The 22,349-nt window shown below is 57.3% G+C and overlaps 1 protein-coding gene across 1 annotated transcript in view; it reads left to right on the top strand.

The window, feature by feature from the left end:
• Nucleotides 1-12,918: 12,918 nt before the first annotated feature.
• Nucleotides 12,919-22,349, top strand: part of LOC140680820 (acid-sensing ion channel 1) — a 19,225-nt gene continuing 9,794 nt past the window's right edge. Inside the window, exons 1-4 of the mRNA XM_072919575.1 lie at nucleotides 12,919-13,408; nucleotides 13,518-13,593; nucleotides 14,000-14,394; nucleotides 15,202-15,397. Coding sequence (XP_072775676.1) covers nucleotides 14,030-14,394; nucleotides 15,202-15,397 — 561 coding nt within the window. The 5' untranslated portion in view covers nucleotides 12,919-13,408; nucleotides 13,518-13,593; nucleotides 14,000-14,029. The remainder of the gene's footprint in view (nucleotides 13,409-13,517; nucleotides 13,594-13,999; nucleotides 14,395-15,201; nucleotides 15,398-22,349) is intronic.

The raw sequence follows: 22,349 nt of genomic DNA, 5'->3' as shown, positions 1-22,349 counted from the left end.
CTCCCCCCCTCCCCTCTCCCTGCCTCTCGTTGGCTGCGCACGGCGGGCTCCTTGAAGCCAGCCCGGTGCCATGTCTGCTGAGGGCGCGGTCTGCCTGCTCGGCGGGGCACAGCCACCCGCGCGCTGAAGCCGCCCAGGCGCCATATTTTGTGATGGCGGCTGGCGCTAGCACGCGTTGCTTAGCAACGGGGACGCCGGGAGGGCCCGGGACCCTCAGGCCTGGGCCTGCTCCGTGCCCACCCCTCCAGAGGCAGGAAAAGCCCTTCTCAGGCCAAACCGGGTTGTTATTTCCAGCAAAACCACTGGCACAGGGCTCGTGTGGGCCTGAGCACCCCGCGCTGGTTCTGCAAAGGGTCGGGGCAAGGGGCTGGGTGCAGCGGGGGAACGTTGAAATCACCGCGAGGCTGTTTATGGGGTGTTGTCACTTGAGAAATACGATGCCTTGCCTGCTTCTCGTCTCTAAACGTTGATTTGAGTAACAGCCGGCAACTTGTGCCAAAGGCGAAACCCATTTCAAGCCACATATGACTCTTCCCTGTGCAGGCGTTTAATATGCAAACGGATAAAACCCAAACCCAACAATTACACAAAGGGAATTCACATAATCATAAAATAACAACGTGCTTTAATCTTTTACATCTGAAACAAAACAGCAGGTAATTGAAGAATGGATATTAGCAATTAGAAAGTGGAACTAAATGCTGAAAATTGCGCAGTGGAAAAGGGAGTTCATAAAGCAGATTGCTCTCATCATCCAGCTGCTTTGTTGGAACTGCTTTATTTAGGGTATATAGTTTGTTTTAACTTAATAATAATTAATTCGTAATAGATTGTAAAAAGCCTTAAGATCTTTGGGAAAGTAAACATTACTGAGGCTTCCTTGAAGAAGAGAGCCAAAATTATCCACATTTATAAGGGAACTGAGGCCTAGAAGAGACACAACTCATCCTCAGAGCCAGTGGCCAAGCGAGAGAAAGGTCCTGACCTTGACGTATTAACTTTTAGTACAGGAAATCACCCAAAATCCCAATTTGCCCCTGAAGTTGGAGGTTGACAGTTGCACCTGGCTCTGTGCAGGTATATCCCCCATTTGTGATGAGGCTCGGCTGTTTCGGTGTCAGCCCAGGGTCTCCTGCAGCTCCTGCCTGTAATTAAATCCTCACAGCTAAGATGCCTCTATTGGCAGATCGTATTTATAGGCAGGCGAGTTGTTTTAGTTTCTTTCTGAAGAGTTAAGGAGGCTTTTGCTCATAAGCAAATTCTGTTCTCTTTCAAATTGTCATCCGCAATCTCGTGCCAATAAAAAAAAAAGCACATTATTTTAGATGATTGCCCCCGCGGTGCTTGTTGTGCTTTACTGCAGTAGGTGCTGGGCTTGTGTTACACAAATTGCATTTCTTCCATATGTGTTCCACCATCGTCCTCCCTCTGAATCGGGAGGGCAGAAGGTTCTGAGCACCCCAAAAAGCTTCTCAGAACCCCCCCAACCTGTGGTGTGGACCTGGCAAATGGGCCCTTGCTCTTGGGCCCAGGCTCTAAAACCATTGTGGAGTTTCTTTCCTTCTCCTTGGGTGATGAATGATGAGAGCACAGAGATCAGCAGCACCTTTCATTTGGAGCTTTATTCCACAGGAGAAGAAAGGCAGAAGGACTGAGGGCCTTTTCAGGAGCTGCTTTATGGCAAAGTAATTATATTCTCTTTTTGTTTGTGTCAGGAAGAGGGGGGGAGAAGCCTTGAAATGTCTCATCTGGGAAACCGTTAATAGAATTTATGCTAATTTGATGATTCCGGCGATTACTGGCGGAAGCACTTCACATTCTCAGGCAGCAGAAATTCTCCTCCAGCTCCTCCCTCAGCCTCGCTGGGTTTCTCTTCAGCCCTTTCTCCTCCTCCAGACACCCCAGACCCTTCTCTGGGCAGCACTGGCTGAGCCTGGAGTGTGACCTGGGATGTGACCCCAGGATGGCACCAGGATTGGTGCCGATGCCAATGGCATTCCCTGGTGACCCCATTCCTCAATTTTTTGGGGGAAAATGGAAGGAAACCTGTCCCAGTGCCTCGCAGTGTGAGCAAAGAGCAAAGCCAAACCTCTCCCTGCCAGCCTCATCCTCTGGTGAAGCTTTGCAAACATGGATTGCTCTGCCCAGCTCCTGTAATTAACTCTGCAATTGCAAACCCATTTGTGCAGCTTTGTGCTCAGGGGAAACCTTTATTAAGTTCCTTTTAATCCAAAACCAGTTAGACCATGATGGTCTTCATAAACAGTCATTCAAAAAGTAAAAAGGCAGGGGGAAGCAAGGGGAATTAGAAACTTTAAGACAGCAACCTTTCTCCAGGGAGAAAAAAGGGGGGGGAAATTATCTTAGGTGCATTTCTCTTGGTTCATTCATACAGCAGGGGTGTTAAAAAGGAGTTGTTCAGTAGTGTGAGGAAAAAATCCATCAGGCTGAGCAGGGGGGGCAGTTGGAGTTTAGCCAGAGGGAGATGGACCTTTTAGGGAATTAATTTCTGATTTCTCCTGGCTGGCCAGAGCCGGAGGCCGGCAGATGGCATCAGGCTCATGTGCTGGGTGGGAGCTGCAGGGCCTCGGCCATCCCTCAGCAGGGCAAAATGTGGCCAGAGCATCACCCACAGGGCTGGCAGGAGGGGAATGAGGAGCCCATGGGGTCTGTGAGAAGGGGGATGATGAGACCATGGAGTCTTTGAGGAGGGGGATGATGAGACCATGGGGACTGTGAGGAGGGATAGGATGAGTCCATGGGGTCTGTGAGGAGGGATATGATGAGACCATGGGGTTTGTAATGAGGGGGATAAAGGAGTCCATGGGACCTGTGAGGAGGGGTAAAAGGGGGCTCTGGTTTTGCCATCAGTCCAACAACAAACCAGGTTCATCTGTGATGTCCCACCTGAGAGAACCCGGGATGCTTCTTTCATCAACTTTGGGGTGAAGATCACTTGGATGGGATGAGCCAAACGCACTGGTGCATTAATGCCAGCAGAGAAGCCACGGCCTTATCCTGAACTCCTTAAAAAACAAAGGGAGTCTCTATTGCCTTCATCTGGCTTTTAATGAATGACCTCTTGTCGCCGGGAGCTGCGTGCGGTGACAAAGGACCTTTGTGGGCCGATATTTATGATTTCATTTAAGCCAGGGAGTAAGCTAAGGGAGAGGGCTGGAAAATAAGAGCTGAGCTGATGGTTCTGTCTTTAAACTCAGGGGATCTTTATCTAGTTTTTGTATTAATACAGTTGTCATCTCTTAAATATTTGAGCGACTCACAGCCATGAACGCTCCCACGCCGGAGGGACTCACTGACTCCAGCTCTCCCAAGCTCACACCCTCCTCTGGACCCAAATGCTGGGAGCAGGGAAGGGTTTGCATTTTCTTAGTGCCCCCCAAACCTTAAAGCCCGCTGTGAGTGCCCATGGGGGGCCCTGGGCTCCAACACCCCTCCCCACATGAGCGACTTGCCAACACTGATAAATTTTTGCCTTTTCCTTCGGCAGGCCTTGGTGGAGGATTAAACAGCTGGAAGTCGGGAGTGAGAGCGTGTCCCCTCTCCTTTGCCATGCAAACAGAGAAAATTAATCTTCCAGCTTCCTCTGATATTTGGGCTGAATTACAAGCTGGGAGCGGAGATAAAGCGTGGGCGAAGGAAGGCACAGGTACAGCGGAGCCGGGCTGCTGGCACAGGCCTTTGTCCATGCAGATAACGCTCCCCTCCTGGAGTCATGCATAATTCACCAGCCTGCCTCCCTGTCCTGGTCATCCCTCCCTCCCTGTGCTCGCTCTGCTCTCCCTGAGCAGCTGGAAGCTCCATGTCCGAGCGAGCCATCGTGTGTTTGTGTGCAGAGACACATCAAACCTCCCTGACAGCGTGGGTCTTGTTGGGACAAAGGTAAGGAGAGCTTGTGCCCTCTACCTGGAGGCTGATGGAGCTGTGGGTGACACCTGTGCTGGCACGGGACACCGGTGTCACCCTGCAGTCACACCTGCAACCCATCCAAGACACAGCAGCACGCCTGCTCCTGCCAAGGCCAGGGCTGTGTTTGAGATGCGCATCACATCCCAGCTGTGCTAACCACACTATCTCCCTAAATCCCTCCACGTTACACTTGGATAGAGGTTACATCCTCCGGGATACCTGCCCCAGCCTTAACAGACACCAACTGCATTTTATTTGGTCGATCATCCGGAGGCTCTTGACAGAACTGTGCCACACAGAGCGGGAAAGCCATGGAGGTTTTCCACAGCCACCAGGAGTTCCTCTCCCAGAACAAAACAAGAACAACCTCGGTCACTCCCAGCCAAACAGCAAACTAATGTACACACACACACACACACCTGCTTAATGATTTTTGCTTTGTAAACCAAAGCGGTGCCATGAGTTTAATAACCACTGCTTGGGAGTAATTGGGGCGATTATTGTATGGCCCAGGGGGAAAATTGCAGCTTGTTATCTCCAGGGAGTAGCATTAGGATCCAGCAGATAATCAGACTGTTATTTGTTGCACTTCAGATGACATTTCTCATGGATTTAGAAACGATAGTGATCAAGGCATGTTGTCAGAGCCACTACCAAACTGCAGAGTCCAGAGACCTGGAAGCTAAATAGCCCCTGGAGCTGCCTGGGACAGCTGCTCTTCCAGCAGGAATAACAGACTTATGTGCCACATTGAGCTCAAAGGCATCCAGACCTCAGCAACACTCGTCTCTTCTTTAATTTGAGATTCTCATAAGAGAGACAACACTCAGGATGAGGATGCAAAGGGAGGATATCAGCTCTAGCATGCCACCAACCAGATCTATACTCATACTCGGGTTTCTGTGAGACCTTCCCTCCTGTTTCTCCCTCTCCACCCCAGTCAATGGCCTCTGCCTGTGCTCTCACCTCCAGCAGCACTGAAATTTGAGGCTTGGGCAGGAGCTGCAGCATCATTGCTGTTGTCTGCATGGTCCCACAGAGACAGCAGCACTGGGCACCTTCCCTGTGCCACAGCCCCATCGGTGACACATCTTCCTAAGATATTTGTGCACCCCCAACAGCAGCTTTTAGCCCCTCAAGGGTTTCTGAGCTGGGGGAGGCCCTTTGAGCAGAGACACAGAAGTGACACAGCTCCCAGTGACACGGCCCCAACAGCAGCCCCGCTCCTGGCACCGCACACCGTGCTCACCCAGCTCCCGCATGCAAAGGGGGTTTTTAGCGAGGCTAAACCCTGCCAGAACCCCTGGCACACTCTCTTTTGTAGGTTTGCTGCACAGGAGCATCCCCAAATCCTGGCTTGGGCTCTGCTCCCAGGGATGGGCTCACAGATGACACGGCAGCACCTCAGTCCCAACATGACGCCAGCGACGAGGATCCTGCCAGGCCTGGAGAGCTGAGCCAAGGCAGCTCCGCTATTGATCCCCGATCAATGACAGCTCAAGGCCTGGAAATGACAGCGCCTTTCCCCAGTCCTCAGCTCCCAGCCCAGGCTGGAGGCTCACGCAGAGGTTTAGCAATAATCCGAGGCAGCAGCGGGGATGGGAAGAGCCTCTTGCAGCAGGTGGGTTGTTCAACAAATTGGACACATAACGAGACAAAAGACACAGAGGAAGGAGATCTGGTGGGACCGGACCTTTATCTCTGGCACGCTGGCCGCCAAATCTTCGTGCAATATTTATCAAGGGTGAGTGGACAGCAGAATTGGCAGTCGATGCATAAGTGAGGAATTAAAGCCACTGCCATCCTTATCTCCCCGGCAGAGCAGCAAGGGGAGGGGTGGGCAGGAGCTGCGAGCCAGCCCAGGGCAATCGACTTTGAAACCATTTGTGGATTTAAAGAGTCCAAACTTTATTAGCTCAGCTGAAGGGGAGTAGAGCAGAAGCACCAAGAGGGCAAACCAGCACATCCACATCCTCGGGCTGCCTGAGCTGAGCGCTGCCTCCGGGCAGGCATTTCCACTGGAAAGTCTCTTGTGTCACTGATCAGACATTGCACGGCTGGGGAACAGGGCAGAGCCGCCCCAGAGGCTCCAGGTAACGGGTCTGTGGTCTTTCAAGCCGAGTTAAAATTGACTTTTAAACCGAGGAGCTGCTGCACTTTCTCTGCTAGTTTCTCTCAACAGTATAACAAAGGCAGACCATGCTCTGCCCTTGGGATAGTCACGTTTTGCACAGTCAGAGGTGCAGCTCCTGGGGAGAGCAGACACTCCTCGGCACTTCCAGCCACCCTGTGCATCTGCCCCAGGAGACACAGCCGGGAAAAACACAGGGGAAGGGATGGTAGAGCCCCCATAACCACAGAGCTCCAAGCCAGTCCATCGAGGGGGTTTGTGCACGAGCCATCCCCAGGGAGGGCAGCTCAGCCCCCAGCCGGGTGCCCCGGCTCTGCCGGCTGCGGATGGCGAGCAAAGGGCTGCTCCATTGCCAGCCATCCCCTGGGAATCCCCAGTGATCACATAACGGCTGTAATTAACTCGATTATTGGCTTTTCTTTTGCTGAGACTGCACGTTCAAGATGGGCTCCATCTGCTCCTTGCATGGGCCTGGCTGCCGCGGGAGGGGACAAAGCCCCTCCTTCCAGAGAAATGTGTCATTTCTGCCGACAGGGGACAAGGACAAGGCCATGCTGGGGGGCAGCAGCAGCCCCTGGACAATGGCTGTGGGTCCAGCTGCCCAACTCCCCCAGCCCTTTCACCACACACCAAACTCTGCCAGCCAGCCTTGTCCCCCTGGGCACCCACCAGCCCCAGAGCCGGCTCCGCCGGGGCCATCAGCTTCGTTAAATTGTTTAAGGGGATTTGCATCTCTCTGTTTAATTTCTCTTCGATGCAAATAAAAGCCCAGGAAGCCAAGTGGGAGATGCTGGACTGCCGAGTGTCGGGTGGCTGCTGGGAGGAAGATGCGCCGATCTCTGTGCCGGGAGCATCCAGGGCCATATTCCCCCCCTGCGCCACACAATCCCTCCTGCAGAAATGGGACACGAGCAGCGAGACACATCAACACCAGAGTAATTCCCAGCTACAGCCCTTTCCAGGCAGGCTCCCCCTTTGGCCCTGCCGTGGTTCTCATAAATCCTCCCCAGGTTATTCCAGCTGCTGTCACGGAGCAGCGGCAGCAAATCTGAGCCGAGCTGGGAGCGGCGCACGTGGCGCCCGCGGGTCCCCCAGCACCCATCTGCACCGCCTTTGTCTCCGCAGCCTTTGAGCCGCTCTTCCCCTCCTCTCTGCCGCAAAGAAACGCATTAGTTGCAACATTGCTTTAATTTGTTTGCCAGCTTTCGGAAATGGAGAGGCTCCTGCTCCCATCGGTGCCGTTTGAGAATGCCGGCAGCGTTAACCCGTTGGCTCCCACACCCCCGAGCTGCTGGAGCGGCTCTGGCACACCCGAGACACGCGAGCTGCCTCCTCCAACCCTGCTCTACAGCCGACCTGGCACTTCCCAGATGGAGGGATCCATTTCTCTTTCCAGCTACCCTCAGCATTTCCGTAATGAGATGAGTTTTGTTGTGACCGCAACCAGTGTCAGAGGGAATAAAAGACAAAGTGATCCAGATGGAGTCTAAGGCAGTGACAAGGACACGAGGACAAACAGCCACCAGCAAAGCCATGGCAGCACGGGTGGAGAAATGGTGTGGGACGACTGGGGCAGCACGGGGGGACAGGCTGGATCCACACCCAGGGAGGGGCTGGGGGTTCCTGTTGTCCTGTGCCACACACGACACATCCCCGGATCTCACCTGTGCACACACACCTGAGTGCCATGACCTGCTCCTGGCCTGGGCCTTCAGCAAGGTGCCTTTGGACATAGCTCTGGGAACACCGGCGGGGCCCAACAGGGGCATTTCTGCTCAGGGAGCTCCAAACCAGCTTCTGATACAGATATCAGAGCAGGAAGAGAGCAAGGAGCCAGGAGGGATGGCCTTGGGCAGCACTGGCGGGGCCACTGGCAACCGCACAGATCCCTGCTTGACCCAGCGTCCTGTGGAATGAGTTTGTTTGATTTCTGCCCCACACTTCCACGTTCAGGTCCCATCCAGCCTGAGCATCTTCAGCCCCTTTGGTCCAGGGCAGCCACCCCAGGTCCCTGTATGTCACAGAGAACACTTTCTCTGGACACTGGGTGAAACAAGTGGGGACGGCAGGAGCCACCTGAGGGGAAATTTGTGCACAGGGGAAGTGTTTCAGGACAGTGGTTGAGAAGGAGCCAGTGGTTTTGCATTGCCTCATGCTAATTGCTCAAGCTAATGAAGCCACACACCCATCTTGGTGATTTTCCACAGGGTTTCCATCTGCCTTTGGTTTTTAAGGTGCTGTCCACAATTCCGGAAAGATGTGGCTGATTGATTGCGAGATTCCGGGATGGAAAAAGAGTAGAAACAACCCTGAAGGGGCTGCAGAAAACACACTTAACCCCAAAGCAGGTGAGGGGCACCCAGATGCGAGGGTGACGAGCAGCAGGAAGAGGAGTTTCCAGCTATCCAGCCCCAGGTGTGCAATGTTGGTGCAACATGGAAAAAGCGCTATGGCTCTTGCTCAGGCTGCTGGTGAGGAGGTGTTCCTGCCCTCCCACAGGATACCACCCCCAGGGAGTTTGCTGCCTGGCTCTTGGGGTTGGTTCCTGCTTCCAAAACCCCAGGAGAGCCCAAACCACCTTCCCCATGGCTTTGTGCCTCCACTCTGCAAGGTGCACGGTTGTTAAGCAGTTCAACCTCCTTTTCATCCCAAGCACAGTTCTGAAGGTTTAAATAGAAAGATATCAAAATAAAAGATAATTGTTGAGAAAGATGAATACGGGGAGAAAAAACCCCATCAGCACGGAGGAACTCTTGTCTAATTTCTCACCCACGCAGAGCACAGCGATATTAGTGCCTTCGACTCTGGTTCGTAAAAGCTTTCATGGCTTTATTACCAGCTCCCCGAACAGCTTGTCCTTTTAATAAGCCAAGGCCTCCAGATAGCAGATCTGCCCATGGGAGATCCCATCAGGGCATGGTTAATCCAGGCAGAAACAGCATGAAGCATCATCACACTCACCTGACTAAGGAAACCCTTGTGTGAGGCAGGAAAAGGTTAAAACCCACCCCAAAAAGCAGGGGGAGAGAGGGAGAGCTGAACCTCCTCTGTGGTGGGTTAACCTGTGCTGCCGGGTGTCCTCGCCTTCTCCATCAGCCCTGCTCTCCACAGCCACTGGCATTGGCGATGGAGGCCTTTAATTATCCAAACTGCTGCCCCTCACAAAATTAAATGCTGCCGAGGATGACTCAGTGTTTAATGGACTGGCTGCTCCTCACGCCGGGAGAGCCAAGCGGGTGCAAGCGAGAGCACGGCACAACACGGCATAAATCACCCGGAGACACCACTCACGGGGCCCGCTGACCCTGCGCCTTGGAGCAGCCGCTACTGGGTTTAAACAATTGTTTTCATTCAGGATAACCCCAGCGGGAACTCCTGGGAGCAGCAGCTCCATCCTCCACCCAGGCTGGCTGTGACCCTTCTCCAGCTGCCACCACGTGGATGTGCTTGATTTGGAAATCCCACCGATTCACCAAGCTGGCTGTGCTGGCTTCTCTGTTCCCAGGATTTAGACGTGGTGGTTTCCTTTGGAAAGGTCTCAGCAATGGTCAGATGTGGTTTAGAAGGCAAGCAGGTGCCAGAGGATGTGATGCAAAGCTTGTCTCTGACTTTGCTCGCCCGCCCAGGGTGGCACCACACTCGGGGCCAGCCCAAGCCAGCATGGCAAGAAGCAGCTCTGTTAATAGCCTCGTTAGTCTCACCAAGATGCTGAGGCTGTGGCTTCCAGCAGATAATTAACAATGTGCTCATGAATTAGGAAACCCTGGACCTCTACCAGGATCTCTGTGGAGGCAACGGAGCCGCTCGTGGTTCAGAGCTGGAGCAAAGCTTATGCCTCAAGGAGCAGCACAAAGCAAAGGGAATGGCTAGCAGGGACTGGCAGAGCCTTCTTTGCCCATCTTTAATGGCAAGACCAGTTTTTCTCCAGGTACCCAACACCTGGAGCTGGCAAACAGGAAAAATTTCTCCATGGAAAATGTTGTCAAGTGCTGGCACAGGCTGTCCTGAGCAGCAGTGGAGGCACCATTCCTGAAGGGATTTAAGACACGTAGATATGGTGCTTGAGGACAGTGTGGTGGCCTTGGCAGTGCTGGGGCAACAGTCAGAGGATGGTCTTGGGAGTGTTTTCCATTTAAAGGATTCTGTGCAGATGCAAGAGTCCCTAATGCTGGAGCTGCCCCACCAAGGAGAAAGGCACCGTAAGAAGTCCTAATAAGGCCCCACTGTGCCTTATTTGAATACAATTTACTGTCGCTAATGGTGCTGATGGTTATTTCCCCAAGCTAGGAAGTATTTGGCCCCAAAATGGGCTCCTGGAAGCAATTTCAGAGGCAGTCTGTAATGCTGGAGCTGATGGAAGCAATTTGCAACCCATTAGCAGAGATCGGCTGTGAAGATATTTTACACATCACTCAGTCGAGGTTTGAGGGGGATTGGAATTTTTCCCTCCTCTCCTTTGGACTTTTTTGTCCTGGATGGGTGAACACCTGAAGCACTGCCTCTGCAGCCCCAGCAGCTTTGCCAGGTGCCAATGGTGACTTCTGAATTAAATCTCTTAAATACAGAAATACAGTCCTGGACTGCAGGGCCAGGCAGGGATACAGCAGTGCCCGGCACCTCCAGCACCCACAGGACTAATTGGCCATTATTAATTTGCCTCCTGGACAGCAGTGGATGCAGGTAAAGAAGCAATTCACAAGCCAGGGCTGCCTCCACGGAGGGAGTAAAAGCACAGCACAACCCCAGAAAGGCATGGAAAAGCACCACTTCTCCATCCTTGCCCTGGGGAGGCTCTTCCAAGAAGCAGGACAGGAGCTGGTTTCAGTACGTGGGGTGTGTATGGTGAAGCAGGGACAAGCTCTGCCGGGAAGGTGAGAAAAGAGCCCCAGTCCTTGAATTATCCCTTGGCCCAAACTCCCGAGGTGTTCCCAAGACATGTCTGGATCCTGCCTGTCCGCTGGAGCCTGCGCTGGGAGCCTCAGCTCTGCAGCACCTTCCCTTAATTACTTTTTTCGTTCTAATTACATCTGAGGGGAGCCCTGGTTGCTGAATCCGTGTTCTGAGCGCCCATTTTTAACAGGAGGATTCCGCCACAGCCACTCATACCCCACCACCTCTCACTAACCCACCCCTTGGAGCCTTTGCGTCCTGCAGTTCTCACCTGGGGCTGTTACCTCCTCACCCATCCCACAGCCCCCGGCTGGTTCCGCCGTCTCTCCCAGCAGGAATTAACACAACCCTCACGTGGCTTCCCCAAAAAAATAACACGGAAACGTTCCCAGTCCCCACGCTCCACTCGATTCCAAGGATGCAGCTGCATTCTCCCTGGACGAGGGCCAGCGGTGAGGAAGTTTCCTCCGGCCGCTTTCCCCCTCCCTGGCTCCTGTAGAAAAGGGTCTTGGAGTGTTTGGGGCTCCAGCAGCTCCATGAGAGCCCCCCCAGGAAGCGTTCTCCATCCAGGGGACGCAGCAGAGCCTCTTCCCTGGGTTTTTTTGTGCACTAGAAATCAAAGACTCCCAAGAAGGTCCACGTGCTCACCTGCTCCAGCCCGAGACCTCCTCCCTCCCTGCCCAGGCCGCGCTGCCGGGGGATTTATTGTCAATAAAACCACCGCAGAGAGCGACTTCTCATCCGGAAGGAGAGAAGGAGGAGGGATGCACGAGCAATTTGTAAATGTCCTTCTCCCTTACCCCAGCAGCACATCCTTCTCCGGGCTCCCATCAGGATGCTCATGGAGGGACAGCATCGAGCTGTCGGGCCGGCAAGGAGCGACACCGGCTGCAGAACGGAGCGGGAAGGGAAAGGCAGGGCTGCTGCCAACCGGGAATGCTAATGCCGCTCTCCCGGCCTCGCAGCCACGTCCCCAAGCTCCGGCAGGGTTTTCCCGGAGCCTGGCAAGGGGGGCACTGCCTTGGGGGGTGTCCCTGGCGCCCAGCTCTGTTGCTCCCAGGTGCTCCCGAGCAGGTCCTGTTCTAAAACCCAGGGCTCCTGCTCGGGCAGGGGAGAGGATGCTCTGGAAAAGGACCAAACCAAGCGTGCCCAAGCCGTGGGATTTTGGGGACAGGGTACATGTGCCTCACCCTGCTGTGTCCCTGAGTGCCCACACTCCCGTTTGTGTGGTTCAGGTGGGGACACCATGCTGGGAAGGCACCTCTGGGCAGGGACACAGCTTGTGACAACCCTAGGGTCTGGCTGTCCCTTTCCAACATCACACTTGTAAAGGACATTGATTGCATCCTTTTCCATTTGACTGCAGCCACCTTACTGGGAGCAGGGGGTGGGCGCCTGCTGCAGCCTCCGCACCCAGAGCCGCTGCCCTGGGGACTCAGCTTGGGTGACGAGGGCACCCCGCTCCCCGCGGCAGTCATGGGGCGCAGCTGGAGGCAGTGGGAGATGTGCTGGCACTGGGGGGCAGCCGGGCAGTGCTGTGCAACCCCTCCCTGCTCTGCTCTGCCCCGGGGAGCAGCAGAGCACCCGGTGCCTCCTGCCCCGGGAGCAGCCCGGGGACAGCGGCAGAAGGACGGTGCTGGGAAAGGGGCGGTGTGTCCTGAGCAGGGCAAGGGCCCATCGCCTCCGGCAGGGTCAGTCCCTGTCACCGTGGCAAGCGTGACAGGCACCAGCCACAGGCAGCAGAGCAGGGCTGCACGGCGTGAGCCCGGCGTGGACACTCGAGGACACGCGTGCCCCACGGGCAGAAAAGGGCTGGAAGCCACCGGTGCCCCCCAGAAGGACCGACCCCAGGGTGTCCCAGCACTCGCCCCGGCGCTGGGGCCACCACGGGTGAAGCCTGAAGGGCGGGGGAGGCGGCGGCAAGGGACAGACGGGTCAGGGCTGTGGGATGGGGCCGGGGGGCTCCGGCGGAGCGAGGAGCCCGAGCATCCCTGGAAGGCGCTGGGGGATGGGAGCGGCACACGCACACGCACACGCACACACACATTTCCCACATGCACACGGCAGCAGCACCAACAGCCCCTGCCAGCGCCTGCAATCGCTGGAGCGCCGCTCCTGCGCTTCTCCCTCCTCCTCCTCCTCCTCCTCCTCCTCCTCCTCCTCCTCGCTGCCCACCGGCCTGCGGCACCCCTCACCCCTCCGCGGCCTCCGGCCCCACCAGCGCTCAGACAATGACTTCATGCGGATTATGCATCTGAAGAAATCACCAGCTCCCAGATAGCCACAGGGGGAGGTATCCATGTGTTTGGCAGGGAAGCAGCCTCCTGCTCGCCTTCCTTCTCCTCCTCTTATCTCCTCGCACACGGCAGCTGCCTCCTCTCCAGCAATGGTCGCCTGCGGTCCCCCCGCGCGGCGCTGAGCGAGGCCCCGGCGCATCCCCGCTCCCACGCTTGCACCAAGGTACCAACGAGGCTATTTTTATTCCCCCCGCTTCTTTTCCGGTTCACCCGCCGCTGCCGGGCTCGGTGCCTCAGCAGCCCCGGTGCCTGCACATCTCCCGTGTTCCCAGCCCAGCCCCGGCTCCCCCGGCGCAGCGGCAGCACCACCAGCCCAGCTCCAGCCACGGCCGCCGGCCCTGATCCCAGGTTTGCATCCTTGATTCCTTCATCTGCTTGTCGATGCGACATTTGTGGGAGGTGGAGGGGGAGCGGGGCAGGTGGGAGGGGGAGATGAGGTGGTGGCGGGGGATGGGCACAGCACCCCAGTCCTGCCGTGGGATGGGGAGGGCAGGGAGGAGGTGGGAGGGGGGGAAATGCAAGAGGCTGCATCCAAATAAATGTATTATGTATATATATGTATATATATATATATATATGCATGTCTGTATATATATATATATATTTATATATATATGTAGGCTTGGGGGCAGGAGCAGGGCACAGCAAAGCATCTGCCCCTCGCGGGCGCTGCCAGGCGCATCCCTGCCCGGGGCTGCCGTGGGCTGGGCACCCACAGCACCCACGAGGCACCCATGGGCTCCCTTCTTGGCAGAGTGGCCACCTCGGGCTGCTGGCACTGACTATGATGGACCTGAAAGTGGACGATGAGGAGGTGGACAGCGGGCAACCGGTGAGCATCCAGGCCTTTGCCAGCAGCTCCACCCTGCACGGGCTCTCGCACATCTTCTCGTACGAGCGGCTGTCGCTGAAGCGCGTGGTCTGGGCACTTTGCTTCCTGGGCTCGCTGGCGCTGCTCGCCCTCGTCTGCACCAACCGCATCCAGTACTACTTCCTGTACCCCCACGTCACCAAGCTGGACGAGGTGGCGGCCACCAGGCTCACCTTCCCTGCTGTCACCTTCTGCAACCTCAACGAGTTTCGGTTCAGCCGAGTGACCAAGAATGACCTGTACCACGCTGGCGAGCTCCTGGCCTTGCTCAATAACAGGTGGGTGACGGTGCCTTGAGGTGGCCCCAGGTGACATCTCAGTTAGTCTGGATGCAGCCAAGAGCCACCAGGTCCTGCTGATGCTCCTGGGCATGTGGCTCCCACTCTGAGCTGCCCAGATGGCTCCAGTGCACACAGCTCCCATCCCCAGTGTGCAGCACATGCAGCAAGGCCAGGGCCACCCCCCAGGTTCCTGTGGGGCCAATCCAGCACGCCTGGCTCCAATGCCATGTCTGGGTGCCATTCCATGCAGCGAGGCCAGGGGTGCCAGCAGGTGAAGCCACTGACCCACACCCCAGCATGGTGCCATGCCTTGGGCTGTGGAAGCCCCTCACCCATGGCTGTGGGGGTTCCTTGGTGCCGCCAAGCCTCTGTCAAGAGCCTGGTGCACTCCCTGCCCATGCCAAAGCCAAGGGGCTTCACTGCTGGCCTCACTCCTGCCCCAGGGAGGGGTTTTCAGGCATGAGACCCAGCCCTGTCCCAGCAAGGCCACCACCTCACCAGGATGCCACCAAAAGCACAGGACAGGTGGCTGGGTGGCCTCAACCAGGGCTGATGCTACTGGACCAGCAGTGGGACAAGTGGGATGGGTTTGGAAGGTGTCCAACTTCTCCTCATCCATCCTTCTACCATCTCTCATGTGCTTCTGGGCCACTTTGTGCTGTTGGGTGCTCTGGAAATGCCACGTGCAAGGTGGGGCTGTGCTGAGCCCATGCAGGGGTCGCTCCTGGGAACCCCAAGTAGCCTTTGCCAATGGGAGCAGCCACCACAGCCAGGCCTGAGCCTCTCCGTGCTCTTTCCCCCAAGATACGAGATCCCAGACATCCAGACAGCCGATGAGAAGCAGCTGGAAATCCTGCAGGACAAGGCCAACTTCCGAAACTTCAAGCCCAAACCTTTCAACATGCTGGAGTTTTATGACCGGGCTGGCCACGACATCCGGGAGATGCTGCTGTCCTGCTTCTTCCGTGGGGAGCAATGCACCCCTGAAGACTTCAAAGTGGTGAGTGACCTGTGGGCCCTGCCCAGTGCCACCTTTTCCCCATGCAAGGAGGGTGTTTGCCCACCTGTAGCTGCTCCTGCCTCCTCCCAGCTCGGAAAGGAGCGGCAGCACCGTCACTAAGGGGGTGCCGTTGGGTTTTGGAGGTCCAGGTTGTCCCCAGGAGCATGCATGGCTCCGTACAGCTCCGTGGGCTGCCCCCACGTGGGCACAGCTCCCCGGGATCATTTGGGCTCTGCAAAGCAGGGTTGTGCCGGGCTGGAAGCTGCCATGGTGAGGAGGCTCCAGTGCAGAAGCGGGGAGAGCACGGATGGCGGAATCCCTTGGGAACACAGGTCCCAGCGGCTCCGTGCTGCGCCCTGCCATGGAGGTTGTTCTTGTGCTGGTGGATCCAGCACACAATAAAGCCTTTATCCCTGCTCTGCCTGGCCCCATCCAGCTGGGAACAGAACAGTGCCGGCTATTCGGGTGCTGCCTAATCAATTCGGCAGCCGCGGCGGCTGCTCCCGAGCAGCTCCGGCATGGAGCCCGTGTCCCTGCGCTCTTCAGGGTCCCCATCCCTGTCACCAGCCCAGGGATGTCCCCCTCGTGTCCCACGCTGAGCACGGTTGGGTGTATGCAGAGCTGCCACCCTGGTCCCATCACAGTTCGGGTGATTTTAATCATCGGCATTAAATTCCCGTCATGGGCTCTTTCCACGAGCAGGTGTCTGTTGTCAGCCATGAGGCGTTTTATTTGTTAAATGGAGGCACGTTGCAGCCCGGAGGGGGCTGGATCCCCTCCAGCAGGGCCGGCCAGAGGGGCCAGCTCCAGCCTGTGCCTGCTTCCAACACCGGCTCTTCCCAGGGCACGGTCGCGTTTTCTGCGCCGAACCATCCTCAGGGCCCTTCATCCCAGCTCCCTCCCTTCATCTCTTGGGTTCCAAATCCCTGTGTTCTGCATCCCCTTCAACCAGCAAAAGCCAATCAGACTCGCAGCTGGTTTGTTATTCCTGCCTGGATTATTCCTTGGAAGCAGGTTGGGATGGTTTAATGGATTTGAATAGAGGAAGCTGGCTCTCTGCTGCATCTCTGTTGCTCTTTGGGTTCCCTTGCAGCCTGGCACAGGGAGGTCTGTGTGTGGTGGTGCTAGGATGGGGTCCTGGCACTCTCAGAAGCTCGTAGGGGATTGTCTTACCAGCAAATTCTTGCTGCCTTGCTGCTCCCTGCACGGGCTGAGCTGGGCTTGGTGCTGCTCTGGGCCTGGTGGCCCCGGCTGGGCTGGGGGTGCTGGGGAGCAGCACCTGGGCTTGTACCATCAGCCCCCACCTTCCCTCACAGGGGCTGGGTCCCCTCTGCCCTTTGGAAGCCCCTTCAATGTCCAGGGATGCTTTTGCATCCAGGGCTGTCCCCGTTCTTTCACTGATCCAGAGGGATCTGCCAGGGGGATTTTGGGGGCTGCCCAGACCCCACAGCCTAGGGCAGATGGGGACAGCCTAGAGGTTCAGTGGGGACAGCCTGGGGGTCAGCAGGGACAGCCTGGAGGTCAGTGGGGACAGCCTGGAGGTCAATGGGGACAGGCTGGAGGTCAGTGGGGCCAGCCTGGAGGTCAGTGGGGACAGGCTGGAGGTCAGTGGGGACAGGCTGGAGGTCAGTGGGGCCAGCCTGGGGGTCAGTGGGGACAGCCTGGAGGTCAGTGGGGACAGCCTGGAGGTCAGTGGGGACAGCCTGGAGGTCAGTGGGGACAGCCTGGGGGTCAGTGGGGCCAGCCTGGAGGTCAGTGGGGCCAGCCGGGGCTCCGTGGGGCCAGCCGGGGGTCCCGGGGCCGCCGAGGGGCGATGCTGATGGCCGGCACAGGAGCGGCGGCAGCGCCGGAGCCCGACACGCCGCGGTGCCGCCTTATCTGTCCCGGGCAGAAGGGAGGGAGGGCTCGGGGCAGTCGTGGCGAATGCAAACGAGGGGCTGCCGGAGCCGAAATACCTGAGGTGACGGTGAGGCAGAGGAGGAGCCGCCTCCTGCCAGGTCTGGGGGAGCAGCGGCACCGGAGCAGGGACCACCCCGTGCTGGGGGTACTGCCCGTGTGCCCCCTAAAGCATCCACCTGCAGCAGCCATGGTGGGCTGGGGGCTGGTCTCGCCCCCCAGATCAGCTCACAGCATCGCCTGCTGCCAGGACAGGGTGCCCCTGCACAGGGGGCTGGTGCTGGGTGCCGCGGAGAAGCTCATCCCGGGATGATTTGAGCTCTTCCCACCTCCTCCTTCGTCCTACATCGTCACCAGCCACATCGCGGGTCCTGGCATTGCTCAATTGCTCAGCCCCCTCCGTGTCCCCCCCGAGCTGTGTGCAGGGTACGGGGACACTCCGGTGGAGCTCAGCAGGCTCAGACTCATCTCATACTGGAGACTGAGTCCTCTGGAAAGAGCAGAGGGGACCACTGGCCCACCCCAGCTCTGCCCCAGCTCAGCACAGCCCCTCCAGCTCCAGGGCAGTGTTTGGTGTCCACCAGAGCCCCCCCAGCTTGCAGCAGCCCGGGACAGGGACAAGGATGCACAGGGGGTGCCCTGATCTCTCCAAAATCCCAGCATGACCTCAAAGCCAGGAGAGTAAAACACAAAGCTGAGGGGCCATCCTTGACCCCTCTCAGGACGTGGGCTGAGATGTCCCCATCCCCAGGGCTGTGCCCGGAGCCTCACACAGGAGGGGGCTCGCCCTTGCTGTATCCCCGTTTCAGGCCCTGGCACCCTCATTAGCAGTACGGATCGATGTTTCACACTTCCTTCTTCATTATTTATGAGCTGGAGTCCTCCCTCCCCTGCGGGAGCTCGCGGCACCCCGCCCCGGCTCCCTGCTGGCTCTTCCTCCCCTCGCCGCGAGGTTCCTCGCACATCCACGGGGATCTGCCCGGCACGGGAGAGGCCCCCGAGCCCTCTCTCTGCACTCTAAATCCCAGGGGAAAAGGAGAAACGCAGAGGGCGAGCTTCCTCTCCACGCCCCGGGATGGGAATTGCGGCTGCATGAAGCCTCGGGAAGGCGCCCTGTGCTTGGGAAGCGCCTTTTGGGTGGTCGGTGCAGCCAGGGGGGACAGGAGTGGCTGTGCCCGGGGTGGCACGATGTGCATTTGCAGCTTTTCCTTCTCACACCCAGTGAACCCATGCCAGGGGGAGCCCCATCCCAAGCTCCCTGCCCGCTCCAGGGCACGGTGGCTGAGCCCAGAGCCCTGGGCAGCATGCATGGGACAGCCTGGATGAGCTGGAGAGGATTAAGACCTCTGGACCGTTTCCATGAGGCTCCAGGGCTGAGCTGGCACTAGGGAGAATTGAGTTTGACGTGGAGATCATGCCGCTGCCTTTTGCATTGGATTCTGCATCCTCTGCCCTGGAAACACCGGGTGCACAGAGAGAGAGCCAGGGAGGGAGCAGGAAGGGTCTGCAGCAGTCCCAGCAAACCCCAACCACACTCCTCCTCTCCTCCTTCCCCCCATCTCTGGGGCAGTGCAGGAGCTCGTGTGATGGAGAACAGATCCTCTTCCCCACAGCACCCCAGTGCTCCCTGCTGGGCCTCCTCACCCTCCTTCTGACCCCACTGCACCCTGGTGAACCCACTAGACACCTCTGGGTCCTGCTGCACCCCCCAGACTCTGCTAAACCCCAATGTGTGCCCCTCTGCACCCCCTAATCCTCTCTGCACCCCTGGGCTCCCTGCTGAGCCCGCAGCCCACCTCGCTCCAGCTGGGGGGTGTTGGAGCTCTGCTCCTGCCACCCCGAGGACATGATAGCTTCTCCCCCTGAAAAAAAAAACCCCTTGTGTGGGTCAAACCTGCCCTGTTGGTGGGCCCTGGGGTGTCCTGCAGCACCCGTGGGATCTCGGAGGGATGGGCACAGTAGCTCAGGGGTGCTCAGCCAGGGGTGCTGCTGCTCCCCTGCCCTCCCTGGCTCCCACCCCCGCGGGATCCAGGCCCCAGCCCCTTGCAGGGCACCCCAAATCCAGCCCTGGCCCCCCGTTGGCCCCTCACGGCAGTCACAAGCCCAGAGCCCCGCAGCGAGCGGAGCTCCCCCGCGGTGCAGCGTTAGTGGATAATCACGGAGCCGGAGTGAGAAGCAGCTCCAACACAGCTGGAGAGACCGGGCGCGGGAATTACTGATACCCAGACATTTCCTGGAGCTTTTGACAGTTAATAAACAAACCGCATGGGTCCATCTGGCTCTGGAAAAACAACTTGGGGACAGCATGTGGGCAGCAGGCACGGCCACTGGCCCCTGACAGCCCCATCTTGGTTTGGGGCTGGTTCCCAGCAGCATTCCGAGCCCCAGCAGATCTCACCACGGTCCCCAGTGGAGCCGGTGCATTTCCAAATTCTGTAAGACACTCGAGTGATTTATGCAAATCACTTTTTAAAGCGGCATACAGGCTCCTAAATAACTTATAAGTGTTGGAAGCTGCTGGCACGTATCCGTTGTTTCTGAGCACTGATTCACCTCGGGCATCCCGGTGGTGTCCCCAGGGGCCCGGTTGAACATCCTCACCTGGGTCATCGGCAAACTCTGCCCGGGTTCTTCCCCACATCGACCTCTCTGAACAGCAGCAGGGTTTGACCCTCAAGGTTGCCCAGTTTTCCAGACGAATCAAGCAAACCCAGCGAGATAATCGGAGGTGATGGAGCAGAGGAGCCGCCACGCACGGGACCGCAGCTGTTTGCTGGTGGTGACTTGGCTCTCCCTGGAAGTGCAGCGGGTTGGGAGTGCCCCAACTCTGTTATCTGCTTGGCAGCTCCGAGATTTTCCCGTATCACTGTATTTTGCTCAAAGAAAATCATCCGGAAAGCAGCCGTGAGCTGTTTCGCCCTCGGGCAGGCGCTGCTCCTCAGCTGCCTCCTGTGTCCCAGCTTCACCCAAACATTCCCAGACCTGGTCAGGCAGAACAGGGGAGCCCTGGGCTGTTTGTGGCTTTGCTCACCCCACAGTGACATGAAGGTGGATGGGAGCTCTTGTGGGAAGCCGCCTGCTCTTCGCTCTCCCTCTGCGGCTGGACAGAGACAGCACGGCCCCAGTGCTGCCAGACCAGCACCACTGAGCCCACCACGACTGATCTTGGCCAAGGTGGGGCAGAGGAGGATCGGGAACAAGAAGGATGAGAGGCCACCACGTGCCTGCACCCCACAGCCACTTCATCAGAGCTGTGAGTGGTGCATCCAGCACCTGAACCTCAGGTGGGATTAGAGGGGAAGGACTGGCAGGATCAGGGTCAGGCTCAGCTGGTGTCATTTAGTGCCTGCTCTGCCCAGGGGCCATGCCCAGCCCCAGCAGCTCCCCCACACCCCCAAAGCTCTGCCCACACCCAGAGGGGTCCCACACACAAATATCTCCTTGCACACGTGGAGATGTCGCACCCCAAAGCACTTTGCACACCCGGAGGGGCCCCCCACAGCCAGAGGCATGGCACACACCCAGAGGTATCATGCCAAGAGCTCAGAGCATCTCAGCTTCACCTCTGCCCAATCCTATTCCTCTTGCAATACCTTTGCACATAAAGACTCATTAACAAATGAATTATTAATGTTTATTAATAAGCTGTAATGGCATCTGTGGCTGCTGGAGGAGATGAGGAGGTTTTCGAGTGGTATCCAACTGTAATGGTGGTGAGGACTTCAAGGCTGAGGACAGAGCATGTGTGTCCCAAGGGATCCACAGGCTGGAAGCACAGCCCTGGACAACACCAGCAGATGAGGGGTTCCAAGCTGTTCCCCTCAGCTTCCCTTTGGTGTTTTCTCAGCCCCAGGCTGGGCAATAGCAAGGAGCTCTCTAAGGGTTCCAAAGGACCTGCCCAAGAACCTCCTGGTGCCATTTTCCCTCTCTCCCTGATACCATGTGGGAAGAAGCCAGGCTGGAGGGGGCAGATCCCCTGAGCCTCTGAAGCCACAGATCTCCACAGGGCAACCAGGAAATTAACTGTCTCATGGCCTTTTTGCCTCAGTTTCATTTCTCTGGCTGTTTAGAGCCACCTGTGTTTTATCGCCTGTGGAGCTTGGCTGGGGCTCCTGTGGCAGCGTTGCAATTCCTGCTGCAGCCAGGGTTCAAGGAGCTCCTCACCAGCTCTTATTTATTTATACAGCCTGACACTTGGATATTATAACTAATTATTTATTTTTGGAGGGTTTTTTTCTATATGGAGTATTTGGCATGTTTTCCTCCAGGCTCTCAGCCCAAGGACAGAGCTGGGGCAGGGTGTTCCCACCCACTCTGTGATTTATCAGGGATTTTAAACCCCTGCTCTCCTGGCAGGGACAGGGAGACCCTTCCAGAGCCACCACATGCCAGGGCTGTGTGACTGCTCTGCTTGGATCAGATTAGATTGGAAAAGCGTGATACGTGCGGAGCCGGAGCGAGCACAGCAAGGAAACCAGACCGGAACACCGTGGGCTTTTCCCCCGTCCAATAAAACTGCCGGCTCAAATCTGCCTGCATGAACTGTCTGAGCGATTGTGAAGGATGTCGGAAAAAATCGCAACCTGCTCACGGGTGATTCGTGATCGGCAGGAAACACAGGAAGGCGTTGGGATAAGGGTCCGCAGAAATAATCCCGGATGCGCGGGAATTAGCGACACCTCGGCAGCGTCCTCCGGGTCCTGGCAGAGTCCTGGTGACCCCTGCACAGCACAAAGGGACACTGCCAGTGGGTAAATCACCGTGAACCTCTCAGCAGTACAAACAGGTTCAATTATAGGAGCGTAAACAGATCCTGGGCAGGAGGATGCGGCGGCTGCAGAGCCGTCACGGCGGATCACCGCCAAGGCTCCAGGGACACTCTGGACTGCCCATGGAGCCCTGGCTGAGTCCCCCAAAACCCTCACCCACGGAGCTGCAGGGGGTCCCAGCTGAGCCCCCCGAGACCCCCAGCCAGTGTGGCTGCAGGTGGCCTCAGTCCCCAGGGCAGCAGAACCGACACCCAGCAGGGCTGGCTGGGAAGAGCTCGCCCAGGAAA

Source organism: Taeniopygia guttata, chromosome 29 (genome assembly GCF_048771995.1).
Source record: "Taeniopygia guttata chromosome 29, bTaeGut7.mat, whole genome shotgun sequence".
Lineage (NCBI taxonomy): Eukaryota > Metazoa > Chordata > Aves > Passeriformes > Estrildidae > Taeniopygia > Taeniopygia guttata.
Note: the sequence above shows the minus strand (reverse complement) of the source record. Positions and strands in the feature narration are given on the sequence as shown.